Here is a 26,048-nt window from a genome sequence, read left to right on the forward strand (position 1 = left end):
CATATTTAACACAGTTTTCAACCCTCATCCTGCAGAATATCTTTAAAGTGTAAAAAGTAACATATTTGGCTGACAGTCTTATTGGTTTTGTAAAATTAATTATATATTGTGATTAAAATTATTGCAGAATGCCAAATATGAAAGATTTTTTCACTTTATTTTTTGAAAGCCGAGATGGGCATGTGTGTCAAATCATCACCAAAACCTCGGCTAAGAATAGAAACATAATACATATATTTTGCTCCGGAACATTTTATTCTGTTAACGTCTATATCATTCATGTATATTAATTAACTACTAAAAAAAGTCAATGTAACAAATCTATAAGGATGCGACCAGAAGTTTATGAAGACATTAAGTACTTCATTTTAATATTTTTATAAAATATTTCATCAGATATAGCTTTATACACTTGCATAGTCTTGTCAAGTTTTAATTTTTGAACAGTCTGTAAAATATCAATATATCAATGGTGGTATCAAGGTGAAAATTTGAAGTTATTCAGTCAACAGTGTAAAGCCTGGTCAGACAGCATGGATGTTTGGACTGGCCTGTGTCCTGGCTCTATACTGGTGACAAAGCCTAATCACTTTAAGTTCCGGCAGGGTAAGGGTTCAAAACATTGAAACATTGAACATTATAAATAACATGCTGCAATATTACATTGTATGCAAACCTAATTGGTAACATTTTTTATCAGTTAATTATATATCAAAAGAGGAAAGAGGCATAAAGAAGTGGCATTGCCATAAAGGATCAAATTCATACATAAGATTTTACATGAATATATCCTAGTTTATACTAATTTATTTTAGTCTGACTGTGTCTGAAGCTGTTATGTGAAGCTTATTGAAACACTCATGAATTTGTTCCTGGAACCAACCAGTCCTAAGCAGCAATGAATGTAAAGTTTCTTGCTCATGGAAACAATGGTTTACCCACTACAGGGTTTGAAACAATGTGGCAAGCAATTATTAGATTACTAGTCTGACGCGTTAACCTCTTTCCCATGCTGCCACTCAAATGTGTACATTTTGTATACTCAGATTGAAACTGATTAGATTATATACTATTATACTATTAAATGGAGTAAGATTTTAACCCATACCTCTCTTCAATATTTCAGACATAAATGGGGACTGAGTAGAAGTTACTTTTACTAAGACAGTCTGAGGTTCCTCACAAGAATGCATTATGTTATTTTTATGAATCAAACTCAAAGCATTTGGAGGTCATCACCTAATCAACCAATCACCTTCAGATCCTACTGTAGAACACATAATGGTAAACTTAAATGCACCAGGGCAGCAAAAGAAAATTTTAAGTCTTTTTATTTTATTAGCCTTATCACATCTTTTCATTTTATCTGTTTTATCTGTTATAACTTTTGAATTACGGCATGACATTTCAGTGGTATACATTTTGAAATCATATGCATGTGTATGTATATATATATGTACATAATTTCACAAGTAAATGGAACACCTAAAAGAGCCAAGTTATGACAGCGATCATCACAACAAAAATTGGACCACATGCTTGACTATTCTCAGTGCTAGCTAGTGAAACAATCAACAACTACAAGTAGGTATTTTCCTAGTTCACAAAGGGGGGATAATTTCATAAAATAATTCATGTAAGAGTTATGGGTCTTGGTAATGGACCTCATGTAAATGCCTTCAATTGTAGGAAAGATCATCCGATTAAGACAACTTAACCTTACCCATGAATTTTCTAAATTCAGGGCTATAATTCTGTAAAAATATCCATTCTAGAATTAAGGGTCTTGGTGCATAAATCTGCAAAATTTATATATGATTCCAGAGACATGTGTGAAGTTTTTTTTAAATGAATATCTTCAGTGAAGAATGACACATAAATTTGCATGCAAAACTTTAACATAGTGTCGGGGCCAATGCCTAAGTGAGTAAAAAGTGAGCCCCACAATTCCTCAATTATATTCAAACTAAAAATATAACACAACGTTAACAAGCACTTTTAAACATACAATACAAACTATTATATACCATAATCTTGATCCCCATTTATTCCTCATTCAAAACTGATATAAAGCAAAACAAATTGTTTAGACATTTAAATATTTCCTGGCGATTATCATAATAAAATTGTTTATAGGAAAATGAAAACATTGATAAAAATTTGAGTTCAAATAATATGTAGTTATTATTTCAACGTATGTTTATTTCCGTATTAAGCACAGGCACGAGTATCAGACCTGGCAAGAAAATATGACCACATGGATAAAAAAACCTCCGTGTTCATCAGAATGACAGTCAAACTATTAAAATGTGCTTCATCAGACAAAAAACTTGCTTGCAATAAATTTCTTATACAAATCATATCAATAAAGCATTTGACAAACAAATATCTTGAACCCATTGAGATACACAAATAAAGCTTTAGACAGACAAATATCTTGAACACATTAAAAATTAAGACATACAAGTATAGCTTTAGATATACAAATAATGTATACATAATATTGAGACATACAAATAAAGCTTTAGACAGACAAATATCTTGAATCCATTTTGACATACAAGTAAATCTGTAGACATACAAATAAAGTATACATATTGAGACATTATAACAAATAAAGCTTTAGACAGATATATATCTTGAATGTATTACCCATTTAGACATACAAGTAAAGCTTTAGCTATACAAATAGTATATGAATTACATATTGAGACAGTCATAAAAAAAGCTTTAGAAATATAAATATCTTGAATCCCTTGTGAACAACAAATAAAACTTTACACATACAAATATCTTGAACCCATTTAGACATACAAATAAAGTTTTAGACACACAAATAGATAGGACTTATTCAGTAATTATAGTTTAAGACAGGTAAATGACTTGAGCCAATCAGCAGATATAGCTTTAGACATACAAATAAATTGTACTTATTTAGTAAATTTATCTTTAGACAGACAAAACATTCAGTAAAACAGCTTAAGATATACAAATATTTTATACCCTTTTAGCTTTGTAGCTTTCTACAGACAAATTAACAATTCAGTAATTGAAGCTTTAGACAGACATATTAACATGTAACAATTCAGTAATTGAAGCTTTAGACAGGCAAGTGAACACATAGCAATTCAGTAATTATAGCTTTGTCCAGTAAATATAGCCTTATACATACAAATAATTTATTGTCAAGCAATATTGAGACATACAAATTATTTATTTCAATTTGTTAGTTATAGCTTTAGATAGACAAATGATACCTATTCAGTTATTATAGATTTAGACAGACAACTGTTTTATACACTCAGTAAATATAGCTTTAAACAGACAAAAAGACAGATCATTTAAATATCTGTTTAGTGAATATTCAAAATAAAATACCAGCACATATTATTTCAAATTCAATCACAATATTGTATTATTTTCTTAACTTGTGAAACAAACCAAGGCTGTGCTTTTAGTTATTGACAAAATAGAAATTATATAAGCATATAAATATATGACAGAAGACGGAAAACAGAAGCACTTTTTTTTTTGCAACTTAAATAACCACTTGTTTATAAATGTGACAAAATACGTAAAAAAGTGAATTAATTGAATAATTATCTGAGAGAGGATAGATTGTAAACCAATTAATTATATACCTTTTAACTTGAGACAGCCAATCGGAGTCCATCATATTACCATCTTTAGAAGATCTTGGACTAGGAACTGTACGCGATCCCCACGGTGACTCATTCTGGGTGTAACCTTCAAGGTATTTTTGACTAGGGGGTGCTGGTTTTGGCAAGGCTGCTTCTATGAAAATAAATAAATGAATAAATAAATATTAATGGCGGTTAATACAATAATATTGATTTTGTGTTATGTATGGAAGTCAAAATACTACTATGTTTACATTTTGTTACTTTTGTGACAAATTATTTCACATTTCGTGCTACTTTTTTAGGTAACAAGCATTTAACATGCTCTTATACCATTATTTAGATGTTATATATTTAATGTTTGCACTTTCTAATAAAGTAAAAATTTCCTTCGTTTCTGAGGCATAATGTGCCTTTAATGAAGAAAGAGTTTCAAAAGCTATTAAGAAATCTTTACGGAACATTTCATGTTAATTCATTAGCAAAGCATTAACTTTTGGTCAAATTGTCTTCATTTTTCGTTTTTAATTTGCATGTTTGATAAAAAGCCAATGAGCTGTTAATTAACCTAAAGATTCAGTGTGAAACAGCAAGTCTGACAAAAATGAGTTAGAAATAAGAAGGATACTTTTCCTATAGTTTTCTCTGTCCTTACCTTTAGCTCCCTTTTGAGCGTCTTTATTCCTATGTCGTCCAGTTGAGCCTCGGACGTGACTTGACCGCTCTCTTGAACCGTTAGTTAATAACCTTGAATCTCTTGAATTTGAATTGATATTATCATCACTTAATCTAAGATTCCTACCATCTCTAGTAACACTTATTCCTTCTTTGTCATTAATTATAGGTTTTGGTTTCTCTAGATCATATTTATACGAGTCAGGCCTGTCCCTGTCAGTCTTGTCCGACAGTCTGTTCTCATTATCTACCCTAAAAGCACTAGATTTCCCTTTTCTTAAATCCTGAGAATTAACTGTGGTCCTTGATCTCTCCATTTTATAGCTATTATTCAAAAACGGCAAGTCTTTCTCTGGTTTACTGTCTATTTTCTTTCCTGTCACATTAGCTTCCAGAGTCTTAGAACCATTTGTTGTATTTTCTGCATTTTTATTCTGCATTGAAACAGTACTTAAGGCAACTGGTTTAGGTTTAGATGAAGGTATAGAACGTTCTGGGCGAACCACAGTCCTTGGTGTTTTTGGTTTAGGGACAGGCATTGGCTTATTGACTTCAAATTTTACTTCAGCAACAGGTTTCCCTATTGAAGGACTTGGCGTAGACCTGCTTACTGGGCTCTGGAAAAAAAAAAAGTTTTGGAACAACCTCCCAGCACTTAATTTATACAAAATTGATCTTAGTTTCATTGTGTAGGAATCTATAAGAATAAAAGCACACTCCCCAACTCTCCCCTCGACCAACCAGTACTTAGCACAATAAGTGTTTAGGTTTTTAGTTCAAGACCAAGGTTTCCATTGGTGTTGCCAAGATCCTTTGGCATTATAATACTTTAAGAATTATAACATAGTGGCAGCCAACCCATATAGCTTAACCGGTTAGAACCCTAGACTTGTAATCTTGACATAATGGGTTCGATTCCGGAGATGGCCAACATAAATCACCAATCAGTCTTTCGGATGAGACTTAAAATCTAGGTCCCGTGTACAAGTGCTTAAACACTTGGAATGTTAAAGAACCAAGAGAAGCGTCTGGAATAAGAGCATCTTTCTGTATCTTGCACTATCCTCCAAAAATATAAAATGACTAAATACTCTTCTGGAGGACTCGCCCATGTGGGCAACCGGAAGCAAGTTAAATAAACTCAAATACTACTACTCATAGTGGCAGTTAATATAACATTATAAAATACATACAAAATAATATGCTAGATTAGGTAAAGACTCACTGGTTCAGATTGTTGGGGTGGTGTGGGGTCTGCAGGCTTCTCAATAGGCTTTTCTTGTACTTGCCGAGGTTCCAGTACAGTGGTCACCACACTGCTTGCTCCTGTAAATAGAAAATTATCTCCATTTTGATTTAGGACTTAAAAGATCATAAGAAACTGAAGTTACAAAGTTCACAAGACATAGGGGCTGCATAATGTAATAGGAGGCCACAAAAATCACAGTGTAATTCCCCCCCCCCCCCCCCCCCCACATTTCAATCATATTTCACATTTCAATCATATTTCACAGATTTCACATTTCACTCATATTTCTCTTTTCACTCATATTTCACATATCAAATCATATTTAACATTTCAATCATATTTCACTTTTCAATCATATTTCATATTTCAATCATATTTCACGTTTCAATCATATTTCACTTTTCAATCATATTTCACTTTTCAATCTTATTTCACATTTCAATTATATTTCACTTTGCAATCGTATTTCACATTTCAATCGTATTTCACATTTCAATCGTATTTCACATTTCAATCATATATTACAGATTTCACATTTCAGTCATGTTTCATGTTTCCATCATATTTCAGTCACATTTCAGTTTCTATCATATTTCACATTTCAATAATATTTCACATATTCCACATTTCAAGCATATATGTCATTGTCTATAGTAGTCCTGAACTTTTGCAGAATTTCTCAAATGGACTTATCCACCTCCAATTTTTGGAAACCATTAATAAAAAATTTAGGAATATCAAGATGGAAAGTAAAAGTTTACCACCCAACAGTATAGTCTCAGCCTTGTCACACAGCATGGACATGCAATCTGGTCAGGCTCTATACTGTTGACAAAGGCTTATCACTTTTGGTTCCAGCAGGTTAAGTGATAAAGATATCAATATATATTTTACATTGTGCAAGGTGAAATATAAAAAAAACAACTTAGTACCTGACTGTGGCCTTGAATCTTGATTTATACTTGAACTGCTTTTCACTCTCTCTTTAGCTGTCCCTACCCTCTGTAAAATACATTTAAGTGATTGTTTCAAGAATTATGATATCATATCCAAGAATTTATTCTCATTATAGTTACCAATATAAACTTTCTTCTATATTGCCAGAATTAAAGGCCACTCCCCATCCCCCGACAGAAAAGTGAGTGTTTTTTTTTTCTTCTTGTACATGGATCCCACAAGGAAGGTTTATGGGCATCAGTAACTTTTTAAAAACTGGAGATAGAATTTTAGAGAAGAACAACTTGGGATAACTTGCATTATCATGGTACCCTTTGAAAAACCACTTCTGATAAAAATTCTAAGAAAAAGAGGGGGGCATACCTACAAAAAATATGTATAGCTTTCAGAAAAATGCCCCTTGTCTAACAACTTCACCTTGTCATGATAAGCAAGAATTCCAATTTTCATGTTGATACCTTTTAAAATGTTTGAATAATGAACTATATTAAACTTTTTGCATGACAACAACAACAACAACTACAATGACAAGGACGCAGCTCATTAAAGCTTCGTCGAAACAGACAAACTAAAAATAATAATTTATCAAACTGCCATCTTTATAGTTGTCATTTCAAACAGATACAATAAAAGATGGAATAAAACATAAAATACCTTCACTGTTTGCTTAGCACTTGATACCCTTCCACTTGATTTTCTCCGTTTCTGACTTGGCTGACCAGTCGGAGTTTTAACGCCTTCTTTCGTAACCTCTTCAGGACTCTCCTTTTTTGGAGGCTGATATAGAGGTGGCCTGGCTTGGTCATCTGTAAGTGAACAGTTTAACTATCGGTGATATAACAATTTTAACTTTCATTCTGCATTTATCATATTGTCACCTTAGTGCAGTAATGGTTTAAGTGCTTCTAAATTTAATAGGAGTTAACCAGTTATTGCAGTAAGATGATGTAACATATAATGGGAGAACACATCTTAATTATCATAATTATACATGTATGTGTATCATTCGGTGAGTTCAAAGGCTCCAACAACGTGGCTGAGTGGATAAGGACTTCAAATCATTTGCCCCTTACTGAGGCAGGTTCAAGTTCTGTTGGGGACTTTGTATTCATTTATGTGACAAAGCTATCCAGCTAGCTCGCAGAGGGTTGACAGATCTATTCAGGTGCCTGAAGTTATGCACGGAGGGGCACCTCAGGTATCCTCAACAATCCCAGCTGGACGGAACCTTTATCACTTTTACAGTTTCATGCTAAGTGAAGACCTAAGGAAGAAATCTGTGGGTTCAAAACCTGCTCAAAATATTGAATTCTGTAATGTGTAGATATTTCTTAAACTACATGCAACATTCAACTGCAACTCCATTACTTCAAGTAAGTTAAATTGAAGTTTTACTGAGTGCTCAATATTTGACATTTGACGTCTAAAATCGTTGGAGTACTCGAAAGATAGATAAATCAAATATGATTCATTAAAGCGGCATGCCTGAAAATTTGTGTTAATTTTTTTATAATGAAAACTTAAAAAATGTTCAAATGAATAAAAGTGTTGTTACGTATACAATTTAAGCCATTTCATTCAGCCTCTGGGACTCAAAATATGATTTGACAAATTATGCAGAAAATCCCTTAAGATTTAAAAAATGATCACCAGTAACTATATTTTTGTGATCAAATTATTAATTAAATCATATCATGTACTATGAAATATATTGTGAATTATTATATATTTCTTAAACTTAAGATATACAGTAATAATATATGTCATATGTTGTGGTTCGAATCAGAATATCGGTCCCGAAGGTACCCCAGGTTGTTACCCGAGGGACGGATATTTCGATCTGAACCACAAATGTATGTCAGATATTTTTTCCTGCATACTCTGCCATATTCTTTCATATTTAAAATGGTTAACCTCAGTAAGATATTTGTTCATGGAAGATTATAACAATTCATCCATAACTATTTTCTTACAATAATGTATGAATTTACAACTTTAATAACAATGACAATATGACATCATCCTTAGCACATAGTTCCCTTCTAAAATGACATTAATTTGAGGTGGTTCATTCATAAAATACTCTAAAATGACGTTGTTGTATAATATGCGACTCATCTGGCACCCCCATGTAAGATAATATTTCCGGCATGGGTAAAATTAAAGGAAACGCCAGTCTGCTTTGCAAGAATACAACCTTTGCACAGCAACCCTCTTTGATAGAAGATATTTTGGTTGTTGTTGAGAGGTGCTGCTCTAGAAAGGAGAAATATATTGTGAAGTCATCTTTTGGGAAGAAATGATATTGTTGTTATAAAGAGGTTATTTCTCTACAGAGGGTTGGTCCTCCCCAAAAGATGTTCCACTGTAGTTTCTGATTTCTTTTTTTTTTCCTAATTTTTTTTTCTGATTTTTTTTTTTTTCAAGATTTATTCAACTCAGCTGGAAGCATCCTGTTTTTATACAAACATGATATACAGTAAAAAATAATCAGATGTTTATGCTCTTTAAACAATATCAAATTACTTACATTCATCTTTTGACGTTCTTTTCTTTGTTACTTTACTTTCGAATTTCCCCTCGCTTGTTAAAGCAACAACCTAAAATTATATGTCAAAGTTTTCACCTGCTTAACTCATTAATTAGTACATGTTATCTAGTATATTGATCCTACTGTTGCTTTACTAAAGACAAATTACTATGTTCATATTTTTGATCTTTTTTCAAAGTTCATATATTTCATAATTATCATAAAAAAAATAAAATAAAAAAACTTCTCAAAAGGAAAAAATATTTGCAATTGAGTTTGAAGGAGATTAATTTTAAGATTTAAAATCTAGGTTACTAATATTTTTGTAAGGTTTAGGTGTTACTGTATATTGTTTATCTAAAAGAAAAACTAAATACACATCTGTACAGATTGACTAGGCTCTATAACGATGGTAGCTCAATTTTTGCATTTTAAAATTAAAATCGCTTTAAAATTAGAATGGACTGTTCCAAATTCAAAGCAAGGCAAATCCATTACAAAAATTTAGGAGGTTATAAGAAATGTTAATACGCCCAAGCAGAAATGGCAGACTGGTCTGGCAACTACTCAAATAGGTACACCAATTTTTACCAATAGAACCGAAAGAATTGTAACTTACAACAAAGGCATATTCTGTATCTGGTACAAGTCTCCGTACAGGGAGATTCAGATCGTTTCCCGAGTAGATAATCTTGTCGTTCATAATGACATCATATCTATTAAGTCTACCAAGTGGTACCTCCGGTGGTCCCCATGATACGTACAACTCGTTACGTCCTATTACATTAACATGAGGCTTGGACGGGGCATGTGCACCTATATAAATATAAATAATTAAATGGCATAAACCCTGCTAGATATATAAATAATCAAATGGCAAAAAACATGCATATATAAATAATCAAATAGCAAAAACCCTGCATAAATATTTAAATAATCAAATGGCATAAACCCAGCATAAATATTTAAATAATCAAATGGCATAAACCCTGCATAAATATTTAAATAATCAAATGGCATAAACCCTGCATAAATATTTAAATAATCAAATGGCATAAACCCTGCATAAATATATAAATAATCGAATGGTATTGTAAAAAGAGGAAAAAATCTATTTTTAGCACCAGTAACCTTGACCATGCCCCAAAGCCTGGTCTATGCAAGCTGTCTATATAATTTCTATTTATATCACACTGTAAGGTCGGACACATTCAACAGTAGACAAAGTATGTACATGTATATGGTCAAATTAATTCTTATTTTTCTTTCTTTTTTTAAGAGCCTTGCAACTGGTACATTTACATGTGGCTAAATTTAGACATGCTTTATTTTGTACTTGGCCTTGATGTAAAAATATACAAGCACATACTCTTTTACAAAATGATAAAAAAGAAAAGCATGGAAATAGTCATGAGATTTATTTTGCTGTTATTTCTTTTATAAGTTACATGTTTAAGCTACTACATGTATCATGAATGTTTTTTTTATTGTTTTGTTGGCTTTTAAGGTCAAACCCCACACTGTAGAGGTCATATGGGGACTTTCCCTTTTTACTGCTAAATGAGTACCTCAGGTGTGCTTCAGTGCATTTCCTAAGGCACATATCAGGCACCAGAGTAAAACCATTAATCTTTCATAAGCCGGCTGAATAGTCCATTCAGGCATTTTTCGGCAATGTTGTAAAATATATTATAAATGCTATTGTCACAGGTTATGAATATGTATAAAACAAGATTGACATAGAAATATCAGAAAATGAGTATACCTATTTCTGAAGTTGTCCCTGGTGTACCTGACCTCTCCCCACGACCTTTTGCTGTGGCAGCACATACCTTTATAATGTAAGATAGAAATTATGATAAAATCTCACTTGTAATTATGACTATTATGGTGAACATTTTGAATGCAAAATTTATGAACTGTGAATACACATGAGCATGCTTTTCATAAATTTTAAAATATGTGAATATGTTAATATGTGGCAGTATGGTCGAGTGGTTAATGCAACAGACTAGTACATGTAATTTAAAGACCTCTAGTCAGCAGGTTTAAACCCCGTCAGGGGCAAACCGTTGTTTCCATGAGCCAGAAACTTTGCACTCATTGCTCAGTACTGACTAGATCCAGGAACAGAATCGAGAGTGTGTCTACAAGTTTATTGTTCCCTACACAAACCAAAAATTAAATCTGAATTTTAAAATAGTAGGAAAGCACTCTAGAGTGATAACAAAACATTTCTTATTCATCCTAGTTTGGTGAATGTAGCTTGCAGTAAATAATCTGTATTTTTAGGGAATATAAATATGACAGCAGATTATCTCTTAAACATCAGATATAAAAATTGTTTCTTTAATTGGTTTTTACGTCACACCAATACAGTATAGGTTATATGGTGACATCCCAGCTTAACTGGTGGAGGAAGATCTCAGGTGCCCTTCCATGCATAATTTCAGGCATGAACGGGCATCTGAGTAGAACCATTGATGTTTCATAAGCTACATGTAACTAGATAGCTTCCTCACATGAAAGAATCTGAAGTCCCTGTTGGGATTTGAACCCTCAGCATTGATGGGCAAGTGGTTTTAAGTGAACTACCTTATTCACTTGTCAACGAGGCCCCTATAAAGATTGTGAGTAATCACATAACTTACCTCAATGTAATAAGATGTGTTTGCACTGAGTCCGGTCAGTATAATGCTGTTGTCCATAGAATGCTGTACCTCTTTGTCATCTAGTAATATAACAATCATATCTATCACTATATATCTTTATATGTTTGTTAAAGGGACTCCATTGAGAAATTTTTGATATGATGGGACTGGATTTTTTTTTTGTTTTATAAGATTTGTGTACAATTTGATAAAAGTCTAAAAAAAAATCTGTGTGCAAAATTTCAGGTCAATTACTCACTTATTTTTTTCTTTTCAAAATAATAATTTATTGTGCAAAATGGCCCAAAAATGAAATTTTAGGTCTAATTTACCATTATCTGTGAGCAAAATTTCAGGTCAATTACTCACTTTGTTGTTTTTTTCAAAATAATAATTAATTGTGCAAAATGGCCCAAAAATGAAAGCTTTTAGTTTAAATCAGACTAAAACTAGCATTAAAATTGTTTTATCATATATTTCTTACTTATCTTTTGCATATTTGTCTTTGAAGCCCAGTTAATAAATGTAACAATTTTAAATTTAAAGTTATTAGATTTTGGACCTCAGAAGACCTTCTTGAACACGGAAGACTTTCATATCAAATTTATATCTATAAATAATTAAATGCAAGGAAAGTGTAGGTATGAATTCTGGTAAAATTTAGATTTCCTCTTGAGCAATGATAATGAAAATCATTGAAATACAAAGACCTGTCATTTTATAGAAAATGTAATATCTCTGATGCTTCGTTCCCCCCTTCCCAACACCCCAGCACTGGGGCTTTTGTGAAATTCCATCCTTAAAACTTAAAGAATTGGAAACAAAATGATCTATATCAGACTCACACTTAAATCAAGAGATGCCAATGCAACATTCCAATTCTAAGAATGCAACAATTATGGCTACCTTTATAATAAAAGAATTTTATCCAAAGAGACATTATGTACTTCAGCCAGTTTTCATTGAAATCTAAACATAATAAGATACTCTTGAGTAAACTTTAAGATGAAATTCTTAAGGACATGATGTTACTGATGAAGAAGAGCACTTACCAATAAATATATAATATCCTTTGAGCGTGCCATTAATGTCCGACGGAGGATCCCAGCCTATCTTTAGTTGAGTTATTGTAGCTCCTAAAACACGAACACTCTGAGGTGGCCCTGGAACTGTAAAAAAAAATTAATTTTATAAAAAAAATTTTCATTTGATATAGCTATAACATTTTTGTAAATTTCTCAAAATCAAAGTATAATGCAAGCAGAAAATGTTTATGCAAATATAGCAGATGTCACACTGATATATAACAAACACGTAGGAAAAATTTCTGAGCACAGTTTTTTTAAAATCCATAAATCTAAATCAGTTGAATGATTTTTATGCTCTGAAGTCAAAAATAAGTAACGGTTATAGTTAAACCATTAAAAGGATATTCAGGCAAAATAATGACAAAAATATTAAAATGATCTTTTGTACTCAACTCGCGCTAAAATGACATTTCTAAAAGTTTCAGCATGAATTTCTCTTTGAATTCTATATATTTTGGATTTGAAACATAAATATATCTATACATGTATATGTTATAAAAAATTTAGACGCCAATAGAATCACCAAGTAGCTTTAAAACAAGTCAGGTGACTTGAACAACTCCTTGAAGTTACAATAACAGATACTGTGGATATTGTATGATTGAAACAAGTAAAAATTATTCATTTGACATGTACTTTAACGTTTCCAGAGTTCACTGTGACAACTATTGTGAAATCCTAGCACTCTAACCTGACCCATGCGGGTCAGGTTAGGAAACCACCATTTTATTCTTTATAAATTATGGTGAAAAGTTTTGTTCCTTTGATTGTCTAATATATTCATTTTGAGGGCATTTACAGAATTAGGAATGAAAAAATTCAAAACTAAGAAATGAAAATTTTGCCTGTGTCTCCCTTTAACGTTCTATCAGTTTACTTAATCACTTTTTGTTAGAAACGATTGTAGTTCCTAGTAGAGTCCTGCAGTACCAGGATATCAGAAAAGCAATTAACTATTTCTCCACATGTGTCTGACCATATAAGTCCAGATAAGCCCTGGGGTCAAAATTGGCCCGGCCCCAGGGGTTCATTGATTTCCCTTATATGGATATAGTAAAAAAAAACCAAAAATCTTCTTTTAAAAAACCCAAAGAGCTAGAGCTTAGATATTAAGCATGAAACATCTTCTTATGAGTGTCTTCCAAGTTTGTTTAAATAAAAGCACTGGGGTCAAAATTCTTATAAGAAACAAACTTACCGGATTCATCAGTAATTATTGAAACAACATCACTAAACGGGCTCTCATCCCCTTCAGTATATGCACGAAGTTTATAGATATATGGTGTATTCGGCTGTAGACCCAACACCTCACACTCGCATTGCTTACCAGTATACACACATTTTGTGGCTGAAAAAATTATGTAATACGTGTTACACTAGTGATTTTTCTCACTTTCTCATATGAAAGAATCCAAAGTCCCTGTCAGGATTCAAACCCACAGTGGTAAAGGGCAAGTGGTTTGAAGTCAATAGCCTTAACCACTCGGCCACAGACTATTCATGAAACTAATAGAATGTCTATGTCAAAGTCTGATGGGTCAAAATAACTTAACCCTTCTTCCAAAGGTTAATTACCAAATAATATTGCAGCCACTTGGCACATGTTGGCCACATGCATACTTGTGAACACTCCCACTTTTAGTGAGAGACTCCCACTTTCTGCAGCCATATTTTCAACGATTTTTCTTAAAATAAGGAGTATTTTCATAATTTAAAGAAATCTCCCCATTTTTGATGTCAGAACTTCCTTCTTTGTTTATTGCAAATTCTAAAATCTCCCTCTTTTTGAAGAAAAATCTCCCACTTGATCATCGAAAAAAGCTCACATGTATGCACATGTTGCTAAGGAATTTAGCCGCATCTGAGTTCATAATGAAAATGTTATATGTACAAGAAACAAATGTTTTTGATTTTTAATATACAAATTAGAATTTTACCACAACTTGTTACAGTCATGATTCATTGGTAAAGAAGTATGCAAACTAAATAAGAAAAACAAATCTTTTATTTTCAATGGAATATTATTTCTTTTAAAATATTTTAAATATAAAACAAACTTACCATCAAAAAGCTGATATCGCACTTGAAAGCCACTTTTGGTAACAATAGGATCCCATGTGGCCTTCACCATGTTAAATGATATTGCTGAAACAAATAAAACATAAAATTAGTGACTGCAATATGTGATTACACACCCCTTGCTGTCAATAAAAAATTAGGTGTGTCAAGTTTAGAAAAAATGCTAACCGTTTAAAGGGCGACATAATAACCGTTTTAAACATTTAACCAACCAGACTACTTAATTCCTTAGAATTTTAAAAATTCCTTAGAATTTTAAAAATTCCTTAGAATTTTAACATAAACTTTGTTTCTTTATGACAAGATATGCCATTTTGTTTATATTTTGTTGTACTCAAAATGATTACAACACATATATGAATATGGAGTAACTTTATTTACCACTAGGGTCGTACCATATTTCGATCAGATCGGAAAAACACATCGTTAAGTACTTAAAATACAAACAATGGTCATATCTTGTAATAAAAAAACTAAGGTAATATTTAGATAAATTTCAAACTTTTCTAGGCCTTAGTCAAATACTAACTCGGTTACCAGTTATTGAAATTTCTAACCGGTTGTTAGCTAACCGGTTTCAGCTAAAAACCTACCGTACCCATTTAAACAGATAAATATGACACCCCTAAAAAAACAGGCCATTGCAGCCTGCATGTCCATGAGACGTCACCAGACTCTATACTATTACTTTTCTTAGATTCTTTCATCTTATTTGACATTCAAAGGAAAATAAAAGTCTATTTCAGTAAAATTATGATTGAACATATGTCTGACAATCATAATCCATTTAAAAATGCTCACTGATGTACAATTATAACCAAATCTGAAAAACAAATGTCAACAGGTAGACAATTTGTACTTTTGATTTCCAGAACCATCATAAAAGTATATAAATAATGTACAGTGTTTACTGTTATATCTTTAAATTTACTTTATTCAGGTGATCTTTTAATCAATATATTTGTATAAACATCAGGGATTGAAAATTCCACTGGTCTGCTTGTATTAACCAGTAGACATCTTGCAGGAAGAGTAAAAAATCACTGTTTTGTTTTTTGGGTTTTACGTCGCACAGACACAGTATAGGTCATTTGGCGACGTTCCAGCTTTACTGGTGGAGGAAGACCTCAGGTGCCCTTCCTTGCATTATTTCAGGCATGAACGGGCACCCGAGTAGAACCACCGACGTTCCGTTAGCTAGCTGGATAGCTTCCTCACATGAAAGAATCCAAAGTCCCTGTCGGGATTCGAACCCACAACAGTGAGGGGCAAGTGGTTTGAGGTCAACGACCTTAACCACCCGGCCACGAATGCCCCTAAAAAAAAAATCGTTGTATGCTCCTCCGTAATATAAAGCTAGAATTCTACAAAATCATTATGTTTACATTTCAAGATGAGAAAACAAAGCTTGTGTTATAGGTTATGTATAATTTGCGCACTTTATAAAGAATTTTGATCCCTGAACAAAGTCTTCAACTCATAGCATTAAATTACTATTTGTTTACATGTTTAGTTTCTTAGGGTAGGTTTGACTGAAATAACGTATCTGTTCTGTGTATTCACGCAATTGTGTTCGAGGTCCTTATCCGGAGACTGACAGAAAGGGCCGCAAAGTTGCGATTGATAACAGGTAAGTGACTTTTACTGGATATATTATAATCAAAGTCTTCTAATCCTAGCTTTAAATTACTTTTTGTTCCCATGTTTAGTTCTTAGCATAGATTTGACTGAAATACCGTACCAGTGTTCTGTGTATTCTTACTATTGTGTTTGAGGTCCTTATTCGAAGACTGATGGATAGGGCCGAAAAGTTGCGATTGTTAACAGGTAAGAGACTCACCATTAATAATTGGAGGACTAGGTTTAGGGAGGCGTTTGAGTATTTCTAGGGTAATTATTGCTTCTTCCTTTAAATCTGCATTCACATCATCTTTCACTTCAACACTCTGAAACAAAACATTGTCAAATTTTATCTCAATCATTATGAAATAATTACAATATACATGTATGCATGTGAAGAGGGCGGGACAGTGGGAATCTTACAAACAGTGAAGCAATATCCCCTGAAATTCAATCCCTAGGGAGGCTATGCCTATAAACATCAAGGTGAACAAGACAGTCATGGTTGACATGACGATGTTCAGATGCTCTATTCTTTGAACAGTTGCTTTAAGAAGTAATTTACAGTTTTTGAACTTTTATATATTGAATTTATTTAACAAAGAAGTATTGCACAAGCACATCATACAAAGAAATGAATTTATTCCATGTATGATCGATAATTGTTGTGCTTGTCAAATACATGTATTTTAAAATAAGAGAACTTTACAAATCAATGAGAGAAATGTGTATACTTACTTTTAGACTAGGAATCACATGAGGGTGTTCTCGCAAGCGTAGACAACCTTTAGGTTGACTGGCAAGTGTACGTAATGTCCTGAAATAATAGTTAATATTCTCAATAATATCAAAAGGTAGTAAAATCACTAACAAAACCTCAGACTTCCTAAAAATGATTTATACATATCATAAACTGTTATCACAAAAAAAGTTATTAAGTTTATTAAAGAGCAAAGCAATTATCTGTTTTTTTCATGCCTATTTATTGACCTAAATATAAAATAAAATTTTACATGGTAGCAGTGATTTAATTGCCCAATTAACTGAACACTCCTTTTGGTTCAGTTGCTTTTTGGCATTTATCAATATATTTTGTATGTAAGTCAAAATACTACTTTGTATACATTTTGCTACTTTTAATCATAAATAATTTTACATTCAGTAATCCTTTTTTCAGGTGATAAGCATCTAATTTAAACATTATAAAACTCAAGTTTAGCCTTTTTTAAGACAAAAATTATTTTTTGTTTATAAGTCAAAATTTGCCTTTAATAAATGTATTACCCCTGATCAAATTTTAATAAAATTTTTATTTTTCATATCTAAAAAGAATGTGAACGTACATTGCAGCAAACCAGCCTGTTTCAGCATCCTCTGCATTTAGGAGTGTGGACAATGTCCGTAAAATATCTTCCGAATGAATATTGCCGAGCAGACGCGAGTGACCTTCAGAATTTGTTGCTAGGCAACTAAGTGCAAAGCAAGCATTTTTGCTAGCACCTGTGTCACTGCAGCTCAACATCTTCGCTAGGCACGATATCTGGAGAAAATATTTATAACATGATACCTTGATGATTATTAAGGTATAAATAGTAACTAATAGATAATACAAATTAAAAAGCTGTCAGTCACAAACAGCCTATGTGACAGTTAAACAAGGGCCATTAAATTTACCAAGGGGCATACTTTTGTAAAAAACAAAGTTATGGCTCTTGATCAGTGACCAACAACAATGAATCCTCATATATGTGTAAAATTTCAAGGGCAGTCCAGATCCTGGACTTGAACATGCAATGTTAGTCTGGAATTTTTTCATTTTACAAAGCGGTAGAGCCACATTCCATACAAATTACTATAGCAACAGTTATTACATAATAACATCTATACATGATGCTGCTTAGCAATCAATTCGATTATGACTAGCAGGCACGTTACAAGAGAACTGTTATTCCTAAATCAAATTATTAATAGCACCCAGAAACAGATTGACTACATTCTACCAACTGAATAGCTGTTCCAGTCATTGTTTTGTGACAGAAAAAGTGACAAGAGCTGTCCATAAGACAGCAAGCTCAACTATTTTCACTACATGACAGTAAGAAAAGGGACATAACTCTGTAAAAAGGTTACTGTGATAATCATACAGAACGAGTGTGTGATATAAGCTCTTCCTATTCTTTGAAAAGTTGAGCTAAAAATGATCTTAATTTAATATCACAATATGATAATAAACAATTATTATTGTATACTATAATACAAATGTACTTATTTAGTTGGACATACCATACGTTCACTGTCGTTAAGTTGAAGGAGACGTTTTCTACCCTGATCCATGTCACATAGGCGACCAATAGCAAATGCTGCATTCATGCCGCGACCTTTATATATAACATCATTTTTTAATAAAGTTACTCATACTTTACAAAAACCTTTAGATAAACATTATATGATAGAAACCAAACAAACCAAGAACTCTCTGTTGTTAAATGTACTTATTTTTTTTTTTTTTTGGTTGGGTTTTATGTCGCACCAACACAGTGAAGGTCTTATGGCCACATTCAAGTTTTACAAGTGGAGGAAGACCTCAGGTGCCCACTGAGGTGCATTATTTCAGGCACAAGTGAGCACTTGAGTAGAACCATCGACGTTTGATAAGTTAGCTGAATAGCTTCCACAGATAACAGAATCTAAAATTCCTTACAGAATATGAACCCACAGCAGTAAAGTCAACAACCTTTACCACTTGGCCATGGACGCCCCGTACTTCAAAGCTCTGAGTCTAATAAAGTGGAGAAGAAAGATGAAAACCAAAATAAAATACACAGACCTGCTTCATCTATTCCCAGAGAAAGGATAAGTTTTGACAGGATATGTTGTGAATGTTCATGTTCCAGCATTTTTAAGCAGCCAAATTCAGATATACTCAACCTGTAATGAAAAAGATTACAGTTTTTTTTTAAACATTTATATACATTTATTTCAATTTGATTGTGTTGCATTCTATTAGCTTATTTAAACACATTTGAATCTGTTTCTGGAACCAACCAGTACTATGCAATAAATGTAAAGTTTCTTGCTAGGAGAAACAAAGGGCTTGCTCCTGACAAGATCTGAACCCGTGTGACCAGTAGATTTATTAGTCTGATGAGTTGACCTCTCTGCCACACGTAGAAGATTATAGGTTTGAATATCCTTTACAAATATCATACAACTGTATTTGTTGCATAATCACACAAAGAGTGAAACGATTACTTCCATGTATGCTGAACAGCTTCAATCAAGGTTGTAAATTTGTGTGTCAAATCAAATTATCTGACCTTCATTTAGGTCAATTTCCATCAATAAGTGTACTTTAATTGATTTTGCAGTCTTGCATAGCTAATCAAATTAATGCAGCAATCTACAAATAATCAGATTATTATAATGTGAATTGCTATTAGTCAGTCAAAATGTATGTAATGGTGCAAAATTACAATATTCAGATGAAGTTCATGTGTTGTTTTTTTAGCAAGACATTTTTTAAATTATTCATTCCGAATAAATTTTCAATTTGTTTCTTTGTTTTTCTGGTTTTTACTCCAATTGCATCAAAATTATCCAAAATGAAAGTAATATTAACCATTTAACACTGAAAAACAGCTAAAAACAAAATGAAGACTGCCAATGCACCCCTGAAACCGCAACCTGTATGCCAGTCGAGCTCTAATAAATATCTAAGCAGAAACAATTTTCATCGCAGATGGCACTCTAAGTGTTAATCACAAATATTTGACCTACTTCCTCATTTATTATTAATCAAAAAATTTAATGTTGTTTCTTAATGAATTTAAGACCTAAAATTTAAAATCTCTTATGAAATACTGTCATGAAAATAGATCAAAATGGAAACACAAAGATTGCCCAACATGGCAAAATTGAAAGTGATGTTTTTTTGTAAAAGCTACCTGTTTGCATTGGAGTATGATATATAGATTAGATTACCTTGCTAAAACCAATGCAGCATTGCTTGCAGTCCAGAGATTTTCTGAATGTAGCAGTGCTGTTACATGGTCTAATGTTTGTGGTAGACATTTCTCGTTCAGAATCCATTCTCGCCCCTCGTGACTTTCAGCCTACAATATTCATATGAGCCGATTACGACAAAACCAACATAATGGGTTTGCGACCAGCATGGATCCAGACCAGCATACACATCCACGCAGTCTGATCAGGATCCGTGCTGTTCTCTATCAGTTTCTTTACTTGTTATAGGGTCTGTAAGTGAACAGCATGGATCCTGATCAGACTGCGCGGATGCTCAGGCTGGTTTGGATCCATGCTGGTCGCAAACCCATTATGTTGGTTTTGTCATGACGCGGCTCATTTATGATATCTTATAAACATTTGCATTTTATTCAGTTAATTAAATATTTGACTGACTAGCCTATATCTACATAGCAAATGAACATTTCTACCTGGACAAGTTCACAATATAAATCTTGAGTCCATTTACAGGGAAATCTATAAGACCATGAAATCCATATCTTTATAATGATTTTGATTAATTTTCTGATTTGTGTAAATTTAGATAATTTTATAAGAAATACCGCAATGTTCTTTTTTCTCAGTCTTTTGTGAATAGAACTAGGGCCCTTTGAATTGTGAAAATTAGTGTTCTTTTGCCTTTATTTGTGAATATATCCCTGTTTTATACTGATAAAATTTAGCTATTTAACTGTCTAAAATCAAGACACTGTTGTCAATGACTGCTATCTAATAATTAATTGTGAAAGAAACCCAACCTTTTTGGCTATTGTGAATCAGGAGCCCTATTTCGGCCCCCATAAATAAAAAAAACCCACTGACCTGTGTGAATGTCGAAAGTCCTAAAACTATAAGTTACCATTGAACAAAGTAAAGGTGAAGTTACACCCAACTCCCTCCCCCACCCTGCCCATATTGAAGTGCCTTTAGAATAACAGTGAGTTTATCGTTTAGAATATTGGCTAGATTTATAAAACACAATATAAAATCAAATCCTACCAATGTTCCCATTGTACCTGCGGCATTCATCACACTTTCTGAATCATCAAATGTTAACATACGGGTTAGATCTTGTAGAATCTTCTCACTTGACCCATGCTGTACCAATGACAGAACTCTGGTACAGCCAAACTCTGATTCTGCCAGGGTCCCCAGAATATATGCTGCATTGCCAGCCACTCTGTTCAAATTAGATAACATTTATTGAGATTGACAGTTAGACTTCACTTCAATGAAGAATTTGAAACAAAATCAGGCTGTTGATGATATAAAGCTGGTTTATGATACAGGGGTGAATCATCATAACTGCTCTTGAAAAATCAATACTACCACAGTAGTAATGAGCATACAGCATAAAGATAAACGTCAAGTATCTTAAATACTATAAGGCTATTTTCTAAGCGACTGCACCCGTCAGGCTCACGGTTAAATTGGTTTTTGCGCCAGCAGTCATTTTAGGAGGTCAATGGCACACTCTTGATTGAACATTGCACAATCTACTGAACGATAATTTCTAAAACAGACTTCAGATGTTTGCCTCTCAACCCAGGGATCAAGGGTTCGAGCACTACCAGGTCACTATCCTGTTTCTTCATAATTATGACACCAGTAGCTATCAGTTTCAAGAAACCGACTCAAGACTTGTTCAATTAAGATTTCTTCACAATCCACCTTAATTAAACAATGCTTTAACTTAAACTGTTTTGATATTTTTTTCTTATCGAAGGAGCTATCCCTTCTTAAGTTTAAATTTCTAATTACTAAATAAACAATTAAAATGATATAAATTTCTGGATTAACAAATATATTACTGATGACTGATAACAGAATGCTTACGATGTCACGGACCCTTACAACTAAGCATACTGAAATCAAATGCTTACTGTCAAGGAACCAATGGCAAGTTACCAATCAAAATCATCTGTTTAAAACCATTGTTAACAATCTAAAAGACCAATATTAGCAAAACTGGCCATCATATCTCAAATAAATACAGTGCAACTTCTGCAGTGTGGTTCTCTGTAAAGCAATTACCTTTTTAAAACAACAGAACCAGTTCTTCCCAAGTTCATACCCCTAATAAATCTAACCTCTTTACAGCAATTCCTCTCAGCAACAAGTTAAATCTTTGCCTTCTTTAACTTTAGGTTACATATGCATGTACTATTTTAATTATTAATATGAAAAACATCTAAGCCTTGATTATATAAATTATCAATTTTTTTTTAAAACTTTTACTGTAAAATAAATTGCTTTGTTGAGACATTAAATGCGGTAAAAAAAATCCAATTCTATACAGCTGTATACAAGGAAATTATTAATTGTATATTGTTAAACTATTTTTTTTTTTTATTAAATGCATCTACTTGTCAAACTTACTTACTTTTTCAACAGCTGCTTTTACTAATCTTTTAGTTATGTTGTATATATCTCATAACCTGATTTTATTTGTCAGTAAATAGCTTACATGTATAGCCAATTGTCACTCACATGTATATTCGTGGGCATAAAATTTCGTGGTTTTATCAAAATGATCATTTTCCTGGGTTCATAACGTTGTGGATTTACATTATCCTCGGAAAAGAAAATACAAATACTCTAATGCAAAGTAATCTTACAGCAAGCAATATATCGAATCTTGGCTCTAGCAACTGGGTTATTTGAACGAATAAATCACCTAAAGTTTCTGAAATTCACCAATTATATACAATGTTTAAAGAACCTGTAACACAATTTTTTTATGGTTTTATATCATAAATATGATGCTCAAATTAAGATTTATCAATTTTGTAAGTTATAAATATATTACATAATCAGTTCAATAAAAACAAACGCTTTTCTTAAGCTTTTGACGTTTAGTCTTCTTCAGAAAAAATTGACGTTTTTTTTTTTTATAAATATATTACCAAATTTAACATTTCATGTAAATAAAGCTGCATTATCTAAGCATGCTTTATTTATCAAACTTTTTCTTAACATTAATTCATAGGAAAAAAATGCTTTGCTTTTGAATTATAACTTACATTGTATTATAAATAGATAACAGTGTATGAAAATAATGCATTACAAAACACATTAGTGTTAATATCTTTAATTTTCATTGGTTTCAATAAAAGGAACAATTTATAAATGTATATTTAATGTGTTTGAAATAATACATCTTAGTTCTTTAATGTATAAACATTTACATAGTACTTTGATTTGTTTAATTCAATTTCAAGTATGGCTTCTTCATGTTTTGAATTTTAATTAACTACATTATGTTAATGAAATTTCAATAAACATTTACTTAAGAACCGTTTTGTCTATTTTAATTTGTATAATAAGTCACATGATGTACACATAGTACTTAAATGTTAAATAGAGGTTTTTGTAGGTTGATCTACATTAATCTTATTCTGGACAGTTCTTTTGTATTATAAACTATTTTGAGAATATTTTGTAAATGGGCATTCTTCATGGTGACTCATATTATTCCAATAGAGATAATTCAGCATTAAATATTGGGTATTAAAAGATGCTATTAAATATAATTCAACATTTACAAGCAAATCCTGATCTCTTTTTAACATTTAGTTTTTCCAAGCTGCCTTATAATATAAAATACTTTTTTATTTGGAAAATTTCAGCATAGTAACCATTGTAAAATTGGGAAATTTTACGGAATCCATGATCCTTAATTTAAATTAAAACATTCAATTCTTAGGTGATAGCATAAAACAAGCATACAAATATTGTTGCTTTTTATATAAAATAATAAAATACCAGTATACCTGAAGGCTATGGGCTGGCTGGTTGAATTTTTTTACAATATTTTTAGGGAATTATCAAGCTAGCATAAAATTTTGGGAATTTCAACAGACTTATCAATACACTGCTTTACTAGGACTTTTCAAACTTCCTGTGATTGAAGCTCATGTAACTCAAAGTGTTCTAAGGGAAGACTGCATGTATAAATCCTGGATTCTTATCATATGTATCATGAATGTGAGTTATTTTTATGGGTATATCATTGGAACAATTCACAGCAAGGTGTCAATTTTATTAAACATGTAAACCATTCTGTGCAAGTGAGTTTAATAAAGTTTAGAGACATGGTTGAGTGTACACCTTACAGCAACTGTAACTGAGAGGTCTCGGATCAAATTGCGGTCAGTGCATGAGAATTTTTCAGGTTTACAATGATGGCATATTTAAAACATAATGACAATGCTTCTATTATGTCATTTGGGGGTATAAAGTCAAGAACTGGCTAGCAATCAATTACAGACTGAGAGCTAGTGCTCAGACTAGCATAATCATCTAAGGGAAAGGCAAATTATAAGAGTTGATGATTTTTCAGGTTAAGACCTGGGTAACAATAATGTATACCATGCTACATATATTTGCATTGTAGAACCATGAGCCTAAAGTGTCATGATTATTGTACATGTACATGTGATATCAGGGGTTTAAATTGTATAATAGTTACATCCTTAGCTTTTGTAAGTATGATTCAATGCTATTTTACAAACATTGTATCAGACTATCAGTTTTAAATTTGGAAGTGGCTAACCGTACGGGCCCGTACGGCTAGCCAAAAGTTCTAGCCGTATGTGAGTCACGTACGTCTAGCCAGGACTCACTGTATTGTCTAGCCATCAGCAATTTTCAAAATTATATGGAAGTCGAACATGCATGTTATTTTGTGCCTCATGATTTGTTGTTTTATTTGTATGAAAGATGAATTTTGTTAATTAAGCACATGGATCGAATAAATAATGATCGAAGTGGCATAAATAAAAAGAATTAACATTGAAAAAAAAAAAAAAAAAAACGGTGAAAAGAAAAAATAATTGTATAATTTTCAAATACAGTAGATAAATATCGAACATAAAAGCACAATCAATTAATTAGCTATTACTAAAGCCTACCCAAGCCTACCCAGGGACTGACAATAGAATTTTAAAGTGCGTTTTTACGGAACATGCAAACTTCCCTTATATTAACAAACTTCTATACAGTACTGTCGTTAATTGACGCAATTATCAGAGCCCAACAAAAATAATTTTCTTTTTTTTTGTTTCATTTTAAAGGTGTTGAAAATTAAACTTAATGAAACAAAACGAGGATTATCATAAAAATTTTGTAAACTTTTTCAATTGATGTAATTTCTCTGCAACCAAACGCTATTTTTTCTCAACATCTTGAGATGACAAAGATCGATATTCATACTTTTTTTACTGTAGCCAACACTGAACAAGGCGATTAATCTCCAAAAAGTAAACAATATGAAGACGGTTAAAATCCTCACTTAAATTCAGAAAATAACATATGCATTATCGACTTCCATATAATTTTGAAAATGCCGTACGGCTAGCCAATACAATGTGTCCTTGCTAGTTGTTACGTACGTGACTCACGTACGGCTAGAACTTTTAGCTAGGCGTACGGCTAGCCACTTCCTTTAAATTTTGCAGTGGGACAGTTCAATCTTAGATGTAGGCTGATATTCTTTAACCTGTCAGTTACTAATGGAAAAAAAATCAGCAGCTG

At 32.3% G+C, this 26,048-nt stretch overlaps 1 protein-coding gene across 3 annotated transcripts in view; it reads right to left on the reverse strand.

Annotated features, from left to right (window-relative positions):
• The window catches only part of LOC132749955 (receptor-type tyrosine-protein phosphatase F-like), a 31,979-nt gene that overhangs the window by 4,712 nt on the left and 1,219 nt on the right, over positions 1-26,048 (reverse strand). For 2 of the 3 annotated variants that reach the window (XM_060739899.1, XM_060739901.1), the window contains exons 2-20: positions 21,513-21,693; positions 20,472-20,602; positions 19,318-19,418; positions 18,774-18,868; positions 17,834-18,030; positions 17,229-17,307; positions 16,711-16,816; positions 14,853-14,936; positions 13,990-14,139; positions 12,756-12,872; positions 11,704-11,783; positions 10,818-10,884; positions 9,672-9,868; positions 9,053-9,122; positions 7,177-7,328; positions 6,498-6,567; positions 5,542-5,642; positions 4,297-4,933; positions 3,642-3,795 (exon numbers count right to left, since the gene is read on the reverse strand). In XM_060739899.1, coding sequence (XP_060595882.1) covers positions 3,642-3,795; positions 4,297-4,933; positions 5,542-5,642; positions 6,498-6,567; positions 7,177-7,328; positions 9,053-9,122; positions 9,672-9,868; positions 10,818-10,884; positions 11,704-11,783; positions 12,756-12,872; positions 13,990-14,139; positions 14,853-14,936; positions 16,711-16,816; positions 17,229-17,307; positions 17,834-18,030; positions 18,774-18,868; positions 19,318-19,418; positions 20,472-20,602; positions 21,513-21,693 — 2,769 coding nt within the window. Of the gene's footprint in view, positions 1-2,027; positions 2,063-3,641; positions 3,796-4,296; positions 4,934-5,541; positions 5,643-6,497; positions 6,568-7,176; positions 7,329-9,052; positions 9,123-9,671; positions 9,869-10,817; positions 10,885-11,703; positions 11,784-12,755; positions 12,873-13,989; positions 14,140-14,852; positions 14,937-16,710; positions 16,817-17,228; positions 17,308-17,833; positions 18,031-18,773; positions 18,869-19,317; positions 19,419-20,471; positions 20,603-21,512; positions 21,694-26,048 lie in introns of all 3 variants that reach the window. The other variant, XM_060739902.1, reaches the window with a different exon arrangement.

This window comes from Ruditapes philippinarum, unplaced genomic scaffold, assembly GCF_026571515.1.
Source record: "Ruditapes philippinarum isolate M1 unplaced genomic scaffold, ASM2657151v2 ctg1783_1_1_1_1, whole genome shotgun sequence".
NCBI classification, from domain to species: Eukaryota; Metazoa; Mollusca; class Bivalvia; order Venerida; family Veneridae; genus Ruditapes; species Ruditapes philippinarum.